General features: G+C 39.3%; 1 protein-coding gene across 2 annotated transcripts in view; it reads right to left on the bottom strand.

Moving 5' to 3' along the window:
- The window catches only part of gabbr1b (gamma-aminobutyric acid (GABA) B receptor, 1b), a 122,983-nt gene that overhangs the window by 25,131 nt on the left and 82,801 nt on the right, over positions 1–15,051 (bottom strand). For both annotated transcript variants that reach the window (XM_082185289.1, XM_082185290.1), the window contains exons 15-16: positions 4,982–5,059; positions 891–1,041 (exon numbers count right to left, since the gene is read on the bottom strand). In XM_082185289.1, the coding sequence (XP_082041415.1) occupies positions 891–1,041; positions 4,982–5,059 (229 nt within the window). The remainder of the gene's footprint in view (positions 1–890; positions 1,042–4,981; positions 5,060–15,051) is intronic.

Raw genomic sequence — 15,051 nt, 5'->3', positions numbered from 1 at the left:
ACTCAATTTTAAAAAACTCTTTATGCCAAAAAGGTTCTATAATAAGGAGAAATGTCTTAAACGATTGCATAATGCTTTCATGTTTAACAGGTGATTTATGATTAAGCATGTTTACGAGCTGTTTAATTCATAAAATGTAATCAAAACAAATAATGAATTAAAACACAATTAATTCATTAAAACTAAATCCATAAAATTATCTCATGATGGGAATCCCTAAAAGGTTCGGTGTGGTACGGATACCATACATAGAAGATACTGATATAGTCTAAAATGTATATTTTTTTATTTAATAATATTCTAAATTAATATTTTATATAATATGGTGTTCCAAGAGACTTCAAATAATATCATGGTACTTTTTGGTAATTTTTGCTAGTGTAGTGAACTCGCATTCAGCTAATTAAGTTAGTCTCTCAAAGTGGAATAGGACTTACTCTCCTGTGTCTTATCATCACACAAAGAAACATGCAGATTCATTGATGCACTCACACATTTATCTACATGAATGACAAGATTTGTAAGTGTTCAGGGTATTAGCTTAAGCTGTCTGCTGAGAAAATCTAGTTGAAAGTTTCAATGTCAATAAGATAAAAAGAAACACACACACACACACACACACACACACACACACACACACACACACACACACACACACACACACACACACACACAAGTCCAAATATATCTGTGCAATGCTATTGCTATTCATAATGCATCAGACTGTTTGAACCCGGTGTGTCTCAACACACACAGAATGCATAAATGTGTGAATGTGACCCATGATAATTGTATGCATGTAGCATGCTGTCCTCTGCACTGAACTCAAACGTGGTTATGCAATATAAATGTACACACGCCTGCAAGCAGGAGAATACAGCTAAACATACCTGACATTGCTGTTGTAAATGTTAAAGGTGAGACAAACGATCCCCATTAAAATGCCCAAGCCAGCGAAAACAGAAACTGAGACGAAGAGTTTTTGTGACAAATATCTGAACTTCTGAATCACCACAGTCTGATCAGCAGGTGGGCCAGAACCTGGAGAGAAAAAAATGGGTTTTTAGTAGACTATTATTTTATACTATACTAAAATAACTTTCATGAATAAAATATAAAAAATGTTAGAGGTTGTTGCTATTTAGTCTTTCTAAATAAGTTTTTTTTGCCCTTATTAAACAGATCCAGTAGAGAAAGAACAAGAAGCTATTGGGGAATGAGTGAGAGGGGATTGGAGCACGATGCAAGTCAGACTCAAACCTCCATTTCCCACATGAGCACAATGACCTGCATGTAAATAGTGAGTGAGTGTGAGTGTGTATATATATATATATATATATATATATATATATGTGTATGTATGCATGTATGTATGTATGTATGTATGTATGCAAGTATGCATGTATATGTATATATGTGTATATGTGTATATATGTATATATATATATATATATATATATATATATATATATATATATATATATATATATATATATATATATATATATGTATATATATATATATGTATATATATGTATATATATATGTATATATATATATATATATATATATATATATATATATATATATATATATATATATATATATATATATATATATACATATACATATACACACAAACATATTATATATTACACAAACTTTTATGTTAGATGCGACTAATTGCGATTAATCGATTTGACAGCACTAAAATGAATGAATACTATGCTTAAAATATTTATCGAGTTGTAAATAAAAGAAAGATTACTGGAGTAGATTTTAATAGAAAATGTAAGTGTTTCGACTTCAAAATGTAATTTTTCTAAACTTACTAGCAATTTCTAAATGAAAATTGTTTGAAAGTAAAAAACAAAAAAAATGTCTGTGAATAAAAGTATATAAATAATACTATAAAGTAATGTAATAATCATGCATATTTAATAACGCAACAATTGAGCAAGAGACAGAAAAGGAAAGCAGCACTGAACTGTTGTTCTCTGAGCTAGTTATGAGTCATTTTACCTCCCTCTCGGTCTCTCTCTCTCTCTCATAATAAACTGACTGAATTGAAGTCTGCAAAGAGAGCGATAGCTATCGAATATCACCTCACTGCCATTTGACTAAAGCTTCTCCCCCTCTGGTCTCTGTGAAGCGATACCATCACAGTCGGTTTCACTGCCTCCAGATGGGTAATCGGCTGGCCATTTGGCAACAACAAAGGACAACAGGGTGCATTTGTGGTCAGCTTCCTTCAATGGGTGGGCTGCACACAAGAGGTATAGCGTCACATTCTTTTGCGAGTGACAAATTGGCTGGGGATAATATAGCTTGTTACATCTATCTCTAGATCTGATGTTTTTTTAGCAAGCCCAGGTCCTCAAGCTCGACAGGACTCATATTGCCCATGTGGCCCCACCGGAACCCCTCGCCAGAGCATCTGATAAGCACAGTGGCTGTCAGTCTTAATTAGAGGTTCACGTAAGGCCATCTCCCTCGTGGATCTCGCTGATATTGATTAAAGGAGAGTGGGAGATCCTACTGAACACGACCGCTCAGGGCAGAAGATGGCCAACTGACGGATTCTGGGATGCTGGAAAACAGCGTGGAGCACCACTGATGCTGGAACAATCTTGAGAGATACTGTGGACCCCAAGATGTGATATGACACGACACATGAGTTTAAGTGGTTTGCGGAAATAGAAAGTGGTTGCTATGGTGTTTCAGGTCAGAATGTTAATGTTGCAGTGTTGCTATGGTGTTAAAATTAACTTGCGATCTGTGTGGAGCTTCCTTGTGGAGCTGAGCGAACGCATTTACTGGCAGCTCATTGTTTTGATTGGATAACACAATTCATAGATATTACCAGTCAGTTGGGTGTCGATTGTACATGAAAAGGGTTTGGCAACCCATTTACAGCCATAAAGAGGCATATTTCTGGTAAAACTCAGAAATTGTAATTGATTAGATTGCAAAAGATGGTTTGAGGCTGAAAAACAAAAGGGCTTGGTGAAAAGGGAAATCATATTAGAAGAGGTGCAAGATAATAAAAATGAAAATTTTTTACATGCACTGATAAATCTTGTAAAATAAGACCAGGAATTAAGTTGGTAAAATTTTGATTTTTGAAGATGTCTCTAAAGCAATTTAGGTCAACAATGAATGTGTGTGTGTGTGTGCGTGACGAATGTAAATGGTTGTAAATGTGCGAGTACGTATGTATTCAGCGGACTAGAGAGCTCATGCTGTTTAATACCTCTCCCTGTCCTTGATGGTGGAATCGGGACAGTATGTTGCCATGGCAACCAATATCCATAATGGTTGCTACAGCGATGAGAGAACAAGGCGCATATGCAGTGGTTGTCAGGGGCGACTGGGGAGAGCGAGAGAGAACGAGAGGGACCAGTAAAGTGGATGGATAACAGCAAGAAACAATTGAACATAAAGATTCAAACCGATCCCATTCAGCCGGGAGATGAAGGGATGCAACCTTCACTTTGCAGAGGGTACAGACGAGACATGTAGACAGAGAGCGAGAAAATCGCAAGTGATCGGTCAACACGTGGCATCCAATCTGGAGCAAAGTCACCCTCTCCTTCAAGAGGCCTTTATTTCAGCACATCGCAGCACTGATTATTTTTAGGTCCACACCGCTGCCGTCTCCCTGGAATACACTGTCCGTGAGCGCCAGTGACCATGACGGCAAGGTTAAAAGTCGGGTGGCAATTGTGCGTACATTTCCAGATGGTACAGCACCGCCTCAAGGGTCATCTGTCGCCATTTAACAAACCTTTCTAACTTCGATGATCTTGCATTCCTGTTCGCTTCGTCACGATCAAAGGGGCAGAATGACCTTTCAACTCACCGACAGACTCGCAGCATCTCCCAGTCTGGCACAGTCAAGGGTTGCTGTTAAAGTGATGACCTCTAAAGAGATCTATCATCGACAACTAATGCAGAAGTTAAAGGTGCCAGACTGTGCGAGCCACCTGGGGTGTACGACAATGGTGTGGGCACTATTCCCAGTTGCAAGCTGGGTAAATAAATGAAAAACAGGTTCCATCACAAGGCCCCCAATACGCCTTGTGAAAATGGCAATTAGCGCATTTCGCAATGCCTACGTGCTTCAGTTGCCATGGTGCTCGCTGCTTCAGTGAGTTTTAATAAGCTAATAAGCAAGTTCAAAACCGAGTAAGCCCAAGAGAGCACATCTAGGGAAATGTCTAGGCATAGAAATGGTCACATAATGAGCACGGTGATGTGGCATCATGCCCCCAATATTATAAACCAACAAACCCAGGCTGCTATCATAAAGCTCAAGAATCAACATCTCTGTTCGGAGCCCACGAGGGTTTAAATAACAGGCAAAGACAATCAGCTGAGGCACACGGTGTCGCCCGTGCTGATTGGACGATTTGTACTCGTCCAGTCAAGGTTAGCATGTGCTGGAAGGCAGCTGGGGAACAGCCTGGGCTGCGTCTGATTTGTGTTGTTTTCAGCTGTCAGTTGGCATCTTCTCAGTGCACCGTCAGCAACACTGAGCGTGAACTGGTCATCAAATACAATTAAAAAGATTAAATGAAACCATCACTCATTCTAAATTGCACACAATTTTTATCAGTGCGCTTGCTCAATTTATGATTGGAATTAACTCCTGGCGGTTTTCTAATGGCATTCATTTGTCTTTTTTTTGGTAGAGCCGTGCAGAGCTTCCGCAGCGCGGCTGCCCTCACGGACAGAATGCTAAATAGAATTTGACTGACTGATTGATTAATGCCCTGTAGCAGTCTGTCGTCCGTGGTTCTCGTCGTTTTGGGGGCGGGGCCTAGAATGTGCGGCTGTGACACTGGGAGAGATGTAGAGGAATGGTGAGAGTAATAATGTGAGTGATTTTGTGAAAGGTTGTTTAAAACAGAGAAGAGTGCTTCAGACAATGATAAACAAGAGCATACATGGGAGATGAGAGAGACAAATGTGTACTCACCTATCCACCTGTCATTCCCATACCAAGAGAGATTGCCTTTGGTCATATCATAGTATCCAATCTTTTTGTAGCTTCCTCCTGCAAAAAGAAAGGGAGAGAGGGCAATTGAGAAACAGTTTAAAGTCAACAAAAGATGGCATTCGTAAAGCATTTTTCCTCTAAAATGTGACATGTTTTTGAAACAGGATATTTAAGGAGAGAAAATGTTATTGACTTGATTTTATGCATTGTGAAATTTTATGCAAATGAGCAGAGATGCGAAGTGGTGACTACCAGTGGGAGTGCAGGTTGACCCCGTTAACATGCACTTAAGAAAACGGTTATTTCAGTTTTCGAAAAACATCATGTAAATATGAACAACATTTTACTTGTCGCTTAGTATACCTCAAAAAAGACATTTTTAATATTCTCTGATCATCCAACCACAAGAGTTCAATAATTGTAATCCATATTAATCGAGCGGTTTATTCCAAGTCTTCTGAAGAGACACAATCATGAACAGATTTAATTTAGCCTTTTATTCACATATAAACATTGATCAACACGTGTAAAGAGCACATGAAATATGGTAAAAAGAAGTTTGTGCAATGAGGTTTGGTTCATGAGTTATACAAGCTTAAAGCGACACTATGTAACTTTTCAACCTTCATAATATATTTCCAAGATCCTTGTGATGGTACATCGACTTACAATAGGTTGAATGACACGTCTGCCATAGCCTGACAGGGTCTGTATCGCTTTTACTGGCACTATGTAACTTCGGTGTTCGGGTAGTAACCAGAGCAAAAAGAACTACAAAATTCGACTGCTTTACGTCAAATTTGGACGTGAGAGGCCAACCAGTGTTTGTTTTCGGCTTTCGTGTATGTTTTTGTCATGGGGGTTGTTTACACCTGGCCACTTCATGCATTTTCTCAGATCGGATAGCTATCCGATCGTGAAAAGTCCAGGTTTAAATGCCCTCCGAAACGCATTTGAGACGGATTTGAATCCGATCCCTCAAACCACTTCAGGAGGAGATCTGAGACGCATTCCAGACGAAACTGGACAAGTGTAAATGCATATGGTTTTTGAAACCACATATGTAAATTGTACTCCTCCCAAAAATGCTAAAAAAAAAACAAAAAAACGTGTGAGAGCGTTGTAGCTGCTATATATGTTATATCCAGATATGACGACGCGCTGGAACACGCATCACCGCAGATGAGCAACTGCATCAAGCCAACGTGCAAACTATCGCAAATCAAAGTGAAAGTAAGTCGCAGACGCTTAACACACAATCTTCATCATTAAAAGTAAAGAAACTAAATGATCTTACCAGGGCTGTTACTGCTCCCTCTTATTGCGGTCTTTGATTTTGAAATTTTAGCTGATGATCTATAAAATGCAGCTCATATCTGTTGCTTTCGGTGACGTGAACTCCATTAAATCTGCATAAAGCGCGAGAATTGAAGATCGAATTTAAATCCGTTTCGCAAAAGTACATTTATGTGACCAGGTGTAAATGGAATCGTTTTGATAAATCAGATAGCTATGCCTCACGAATTAGTTTGCCAGCTGAACTCAGGTGTTGTGAGGTGTATTTATCACGTAGTCCTGAGGGATATCAGACGCTGTTGACGTTGATTCCTGCGATTATCATGAGAACAGCTTTCAATATCTCACATAATTATCATAAATAAGCCTAACGTAGAGGTTGTAAATAGTGTAAACGAGCACAATTTGCAAACTATTATGATAAATTGCAATAATCATGTCTAATGACATCATAACGGCCAATATTATGAAATAATGCGACGTACATTTAACTTAATTGATGTTATCTGGCATTTTGTAATGTTTACATTCCAATAAAAACAACACAAATTAAATTATACAGTAGGCCTAGACTATAGACTATTTACTTGTGATTTAGCTGCAATCATGTAAAAATGTTATAATATATTTACGACAGTGCAAGTATTCCACAGCGACTCTAGGGGTCGCTGTTTGACAAAAACACAATTTCTACTTAGTGTGGCTTTAATGTTTGAGCTTCTTTTTACCATATCTGATGTGCTCTATGCATGTGTGTTGATTCATATTTATATCCAAATAAAGACTAAATTAAATCTGTTTATCATTAAAAGCGATCATGTCTCTGCAGAAGACCTGGGATCATATGGATTACTTTTACATGCTCTTTATACATTTTTTGAAGCTTGAAAAATTTTATTGCGTGGATTTTCAATGGATGAACAAAAAACTTAGATAATATAAAAAATACCTTCATTGGGTGTTCTGAAGATGAACAAAAGTCTTATGGGTTTGGAACAACATGAGGATGAGTAAATGAAAATTAAACATTCATCATGACCATGCTGTCAGTGTAAATATGGCTTCACTGTTCTCTTCATTTTGAGTCAATCCTGTGGATCGGCTGTTTGAGTCAGGTGTCAAGAACTTCTTTGACCAGTGGAGCAAATCAGACTACATTGGTCATGCTGTTGCATGAAGACCCAAAAGTACAACTCAAAAGAAAGCTGTCTATTTTTATCTTTATTTATTGCTTCTCTTTAATTACTTTAAGTTCAAAGTGTAAATTCACAGCTGAGCTAAAATATTATTTCCTTGGCCACAACGCTGTAGCTGTCACATTCACGTTAGTTTGGACTTGTTATGTTTTGTCATCACCTGCCTACATCACTCATTTGTTGTCATGGACACTAATCATGGTCAGCTGTGCACTCATCAGTCACCATCATTAACACCAGTATATATGTTCAGTTCTGTTTCAGTTCAGTGTCCGGCGTTGTCTCTGTTCAGTGTGTGTTGCTATCCATTTGCCTTCCTGTTAGATCTTTAGAGAATAAACCTTTTGAATTGAATCATATACAGTACGTCTTCATCTGTCTACCAGCAACCACCTGTGAAAGTAGCGCTCGTCATCGTTTACACCAGGGAAAAATTTAGATGGTCAGAAACCATTAAAGGAACAGTACAATAGGAAAATGTATTTATTTTTAAATGAGGATCTGAAAAGGAATTTGTTCTGAGGAGGCTGAGGGTCAAACTCTGTAGAGCATGCCAACGTATACCTCATATTCAAAACTTAAATATATACACTTCTTTAATTGATTGTCATTTACTATTTTTGCTGTAACCTTTAATTAAAATGACCAAGCATTAAATTAACTATTTAATTGCGTTAACTATATTGGGAAGATTTTATAAAAGCTACTGTAGGTTGACTACAATAGCCTAAAATAGTTATTTAGCTGTTGATTAACATTTAACTAGTCTACACTGGTGAATTAAAACAAAAAAGGAAGCCATTCAGATGTGTAAAATGTAATATATTTTGAAACATTCGCAAAAAGACCAGGAATATGTAATACAAAAGTAAACAGGGAAAAATTTGATTTCACATTGGCTTTAAGAGATGAAGGAAAGGAGAAGAAAACATAAAATGAAAGTCTGAGAGGGAGGAACAAAGGAAAGAGAAATGTCACTACACATTGCTGTAAATCAATACTGTGAGGCTGAATCAGATTTTGGGCAGGCCTTTAGAGACCAAACAACACTTGGATTAGACAAAGAGACTGAAAACAGATCTATCATCAATCCTTATTTTCCAGCAGGCGTATCAGCTGAGTTTTAAATGAGAATGCACAACAGGGTTGCTCTCCCCTAAAATCAGCTTTATAGAGAGCGCTGTAATTGCATACCACCGTATCAGCAGTGCTTGAGTGAGAACCGTAAGACAGAGGAATTTATCTTCTATTACGTTCTCTCCCTCTTGCAACATTTCTCCATTTTCTTTCATGCACGCCCTTCCTCTCCTTCTCAAATGCACACTGGCAGGCAACAGAGATCTGTGCAGGGCTATGCAGCTCTGGGCCTTCATCCCCCAAACACAACGAGAAATTAGCTTAAGTGAGAACTATTATAATTATCAGGTGATCATTAAGCGTAATTACTCCAGGCAGCTTGGGCTTCCCCCTGGGAGACTTGAAAAAGAGGGAAAGAAGACAGAGGAAGAAAGAAAGGCTCTGGAAGCGCTTTATGATACAGGCATGAGAATGAACGCCTAAAAGACTAATTTCCACAGTTTATAGTGTCCTCTAAGCTTGCTTTTGTCTCTGCCTGTAAATCTTCCAGCTGTTTCATTTTGAAACCAATTTTAAAGGACTCAACGTTCTCAACACTTATAAAAGTAAAGTGACATGACGCTTTGCCTACAGCATAGAGGCTCTGGCGTAGGTCCGACGCAGAAGTATAAATCAGCCTTTGGGCCATAACTGCCCCATAAGCCTGATGCTAAAGTCATGATAAAGGCAACAAGCTCCTTTTTAATGGTGGGTCCAACAAAACCACATTTAGTGGTGCGTGTAAGGGCAAACTTCACCATTACCATTGCATAATTTAAACATGTAGGAAACTAAAGCAACAACAGAACAACAACCTGAACAACCTGAAGGTAGCTTTCACATTGGCTTGGCAATGTCTTAGCAACTGCCTAGCAACACTGATTCATGCATGGGAAAGCATCATTCATATTTTTGTGGGCTTTTTTATTTGGGACAGTATATCACCTAGCAATGCCCTAGCAACCACCTTGCAACATCTTAGCAACAGCATAACAATGCCCTGACAACCACTCACATCAACCTAACATTTTGGAGGTGGCTTTTGATGGACATTTTGGTGGGGTTTTTTTTTTTTTTTTTTTGGCAGAAAATAACCACCTAGAAATGTCCAAGCAACGCTTTAGCAACAGCACAACAATTCCCAAGCAACTTCCTACAGTAACCTAGCACTGTGGAGGTAACATTTGCAAGGGTAAGCATCACTCACAATTTTGGTGGACTCTTTTGACTTGGACCAGTAAACAACAACCTAGCAATAATTTAGCAACATCACAACAACGCCCTTGCAACCCCCTTTTTCATGGGCAAGCTTCAGTCACATTTTGGTGGGATTTTTTTTATTTGGTCCAGGAAGTAACAACCTAGAAACCACACAAAACACCCTAGCAACCGTACAGCAAGCAGTTGAACTTCAACAGGAGCAACCAAGAACACTGTAGTAGAGTGGCAGTGTTCTGGAGTTCTGGAGGGGCAACCACTCAGAAAACACTAAAGTCTTGTTCTATTTTTTACTGTGTCAAACAAAGAGGGATTGACGTAGGATCTGGGCACTAGCAGAGGCACAAAGCGATGTGACAAATTGAACAGGGGAATACAGGCACACTGATCAAAAAGACAGCTTCTGAAATGACGCCAATAAAAAGATCGAAAACAAACGACAGGAGAGAGAAAAGGATCCAATCTACATTAGATAGCAGAGGTTGCAGTCACAATGCACTTGTCACTCGAAGAGGTTAACAAGCAAATGAAAAGGAGAGACACCCCTGTGTGTGTGAAGTTCAAATGGAATATTTAAGTCTGGAAATACGGCTGTATGGAACATGTGGCTTTGATTGGTATCCCAGATGCTGGTTATATAAACATTTCTTTTCAAAAGACAGTATTGAAAATGACCAGTCGTTCTTACAATGTTTGCCTTGTTAGACTTCCAATCCCACAACACTGATCTCTTCAAAGAAGCTCTAAATACCTGTGAGTAAGGCCTTGGATTCTTGTTAACCTGCCTGACCTTTTCCAGACTAGGCCAAATGACCTATCTGGCCAAACGGCCATATTCATGAAGAGTTGTATTAGCTTCAAACCGCTTTTTATTAAGCAATAATGGAGTTCACTGAGCTCCTGTGAACCTTTAATACCATCAGTTTTTTACACTGGCATCCACATTTACACATCGAAACAAACACTATATCAGAGGTTTATGGAGAGATGTTTGAACCCAGTGCATACTGTGCTCTGTCATGCAGTGAACTCTAGGACTTTATAGTCAATGTCCATAGGAAGCTATGTGACCAGTCAATCACAGGTAGCGTTTCATGTATGAGGGCACCACCTAAGGAAACTGGTTTCATACAGTCACCATAATGCCATTTAATGACTACAGTGCTTATGTCTCAGTAGAAAATCATAAGTTTCCATTTTATTGCCGCGAGAGTATGAAATAAGGCATATTCCACCGCTGTACATACCTATGTATAAATGTATAGGATAATGCAATGTACTGTAAGTCGCTTTGGATAAAAGCGTCTGCCAAATGCATGTAAATGTAAATGTAAATGTTCTCCTCCCCTGACATAGAGCGAGCAACTGATCCCCAGCACACTCTTACCTCTGAAGCGCTGAAGAAATATATTGAAGAAAGGGTTAGCTGTTCCGTCATCTCTCCACAAAGCGGTTGCCCAGTCTAAAGCCCTTCCAGTTAGAAACGAACAAACGAAAGATATCCTGCTTGAATCCGTAGGATACAAGGTAGGTTGCTGATTTACAAACAGAGAGCATTGTAACAGGAATCCCTTGCATTTCGCAAGGTCAACATCACATTTTTTGGGGAATGCTAGATGTGGGTTCACGCTGGTGGGAGGACTGGGCATGCTGTCAGCGGGAGAAGGCGCCGGAGCCGCCGTGGCCTCTGTAGGCGTAACGCGTAGGCCTTTTAGTGTTCGGACGAGTTCTTCAGTCAGGGGGGATAGGCGATTGAGCTGATGCTGATGCATCGCGAGCTGGTGGTCTTGTGCTAACAGTTAGGAGGACAACTGCATGATAGCTGCTGGATCGCTGAGAGGCGAAGTCTTCTGTAACGAGGAGTCAGCGGTGTGAGAATCCATCTGCAGCTTTATTTTGGTCAGAGTCAAACAATACCGGGTTGAGACACAGCAGGGGTAATGGAGAAGGCAATACAGAATCGTAAACAGGGACAGGCTTAGGTTGAGGCAGGCAGAAAAAATACACAGTTCAAAAGGACATACAAGAGGTCTGGGCAGGTGGCTGACAACCACAATCCAATAGACAGGCGATGATCGAGCCGGGCAGCAGAGAATCAAACAATAGGAAACAGTCCAAGATCAAAAACAGAATTACAGTCCACAGTAGAAACGCTAAGAATTGACAATCTTAGAAAATCAAGACTTCACAATGGTGGGGTGTGTGTGGTGTGCTTAAATAGTGTGTGTGTGTGTGTGTGTGTGTGTGTGATGAACTGCAGGTGCATGCGCAATCAGTCCCAGGTCTGAGGACCTATGGGAATTGTAGTCCGAATAGCAACAGTCAATATTCTGGTGAGGGCTCCCTCTGGTGATTTGGAGGAAGTGGAGAGGAAGCCTCACCTGTAACACTTAGACATGACGTCATGTTAAAATTGCTTTGACTGCTTTGATAAAAAGACCCTCGTAGCAACTGTAAAGTGTGCTAGTGGAAGCTTTTTTGGTTTTGGGTTACTTTCTGCCTCAGGGCCTGTCAGCTTGGCATCACAGGGTAAACCATGAATCCCACATTGTACCAGAGGACTAGACCATGTGGGACCATCTGTCAAAATGCAAAAGCTGAAATGTAGACATGTACAAAGCAGATCTTGCAATAAAATGACTCAAACCCCCTCAAGCAAAACCACAAAAATAGTCCAAAAAAAAGAAGAAATTTTGGGATATCGATTGGAAAAGCAAAATCCAAGACCTTATATTAAGTGGTGAGGGACTTGAAACAGAATGTACAAGCAAAAAACACACAGTCAAAGGCTCTGCATGGAATATAAAGCAACCATTGTTAATGTAAGACACATATACACCTTAAACACCTACAACAAGTGACTTCTGCCATAAGTAACTCTTGCTTCTTTTTGAATCCTAACTTTTGTTCAGGGTGAACTAAGTGTGCATTTATCCTCTTTGAAAAGTTTTACACCTAAAGAAATCAAAGGCTTTTTTGAAAAATATGTTAAAAATGATAGACTTATATGAGATGAAGAATTATCCAGTCATAAAAGTGACCTAGAAAAGATTGGAGTGGTGCCATGTTAAGATCAAATTAACAGCAGATAACTACAGTTGTGGTCAGAATTAATGGCACCCCTGGTAAATATGATCAAAAATGGCTGTAAAAAATAAATCTGCATTGTTTATCCTTTTGATCTTTCCTTCCAAAAATTTGCAAAAATCTACACTTTCATTGAAGTAAAATAATTGAATGTGGGGGAGAAATCACATTATGAAATAAATGTTTTTCTCCAAAACACGTTGGCCACAATTATTGGCACCCCTAGATTTTTTTTACGAGTAAGATATCTCTGAAGTATATTCCCATTAATATTTAATTTTTTTTAGCACACCAGGGTGACTAGGAACATGAAATTGTCTAGCTATGACTTCTTGTTTCACAGGAGTTTAAATATGAGGAAACACAAAGGCCAAATTCCCTCAAAGGGATACTTCAGGATTTAGCATTAAGCTTTGTATTAGTAGAAAACCTGTAGTATTTTCGAATTACCGTGCTTTCCTCCCTCATATCCCCCTGAGATGAGAGATTTATGTATTTTTTGTCTGGAATAAATCCTCCGATGACGCAAAAATCGCAATTTTGCGTCATCGGAGGATTTTTTGGCCAGAGGCTAAAGACTACAGCCAGTAGTTCCGCATGTTTTCAACCCACCCATAGGAGGTGGGATCTCACTCACAGAATGTACACATAGTTCAGCCGTCTTTCTTTGGAAGCTAAGCTAACAGGCTCTTGCTCTGTGGAGAAAGCTGAGTAGTAGGAGAAAGCTGAGTAGTAGGGGTTACCATCCTCTTTTTCCCGGACATGTCTGGCCGTCGAGATCGTCCAAAATGTCCGGGATTCGGCTTTTGCTTTCTGCAGTCGCCATTCATTGTTTACATGCACACCTTTTGTTTCAATCTAACTGAATTCATTCCGATTGGTGAATCTGAATGTAGTGTTTACATGAACGCTGAACAAGTGATCGGTTGATTTGCGTTTTAATATTGCTAAGAAAATTCCAGCTCCGCTGTGAGAGATACGAGACCGGTGCGTCTCAGTAATCACGTCACTGGCCTCGCGCCGTTCTCCTGCGGCCCTCAGCCTCGTCTTGCTTGCCACAGTAAACATAATAAATGCCGACTGTAGAACGCAAAAGCCGAATCACGGACATTTTGGGCGATCTCGAAATCCCGGTCAAACTCTTCACGGAGACTCACTAGTAGCCTAGCCTTGTTGTTTTCAACTGCGCTCTCTTACCGGTAGGCGTGGCTTGGGAGTGGCCTTGTAGAGCAGCGAAGCAAGTGCATTCTGGGAGTAGTTGTCTTTCATCCACATGAGCCAAAAATACTTTTTCTGGCTTTTCTCAGTCTAGAAAGCTCCAAATTCAAAAATAATTTCACATTTCTTCTACATAAATGACCTATTTTAAATACACATTCATCTTTCCAGAGGTGAAGTATCCCTTTAATCATCCATCACAATGAGTAAAACCAGAGAATATAGTTCTGATGTGGATCAAAAGATTGTTGAGCATCACAAAATAGAAAATGACTGTAAGAAAATAGCTAAAGAATTGAAAATCCCCATTTTGATCATCAGGGCAATAATTAAGAAGTTCCAATCAACTAAAGATGTTACGAATCTGCCAGGAAGAGTACGTGTGTCTATATTGTCTTAATGTACGGTGAGGAGGAAAGTTTGAGTGGCCAAAGACTCTCCAAGGATCACAGATGGAGAATTGCAGAGATTAGTTGAGTCTTGGGGTCAGAAGCCTACCCCACAAAAATAAAAAAAATAAAAAAATAATAATAATATTCAAACAACCCCTAGATCCCCACATGTTGTTTGTGAGGGTTTCAAGAAAAATCTTCCTCGCTCATCCAAAAACAAACTTCAGCAAATTCAGTTGTCAGACACGACTGGATCTTTAAACAGCACAGGGTTCTGTGGTCAGATGAAATCTGATTGTACCCCATGTGTACAATTTAATATACCGTTGGATCTTTAATGTTGTGGGGATATTTTTCTGCTGTGGGTCCTGGACATCTTGTTCAGATACATGGCATTGTGGATTCTATAAAATATCAACAGATAAAAAATCTCTTCTGCTAGAAATCTTATAATGGGCCGTGGTTGGATCTTCCATCAGGACAATGATCCAAAAAAAAAAAAAAAAAAATCAACACAAAAATGTGT

Source organism: Leuciscus leuciscus, assembly GCF_965113295.1.
Source record: "Leuciscus leuciscus genome assembly, chromosome: 12".
NCBI classification, from domain to species: domain Eukaryota; kingdom Metazoa; phylum Chordata; class Actinopteri; order Cypriniformes; family Leuciscidae; genus Leuciscus; species Leuciscus leuciscus.
The sequence above is the reverse complement of the archived record's forward strand: the minus strand, read 5'-3'. Positions and strand labels throughout refer to the sequence as shown.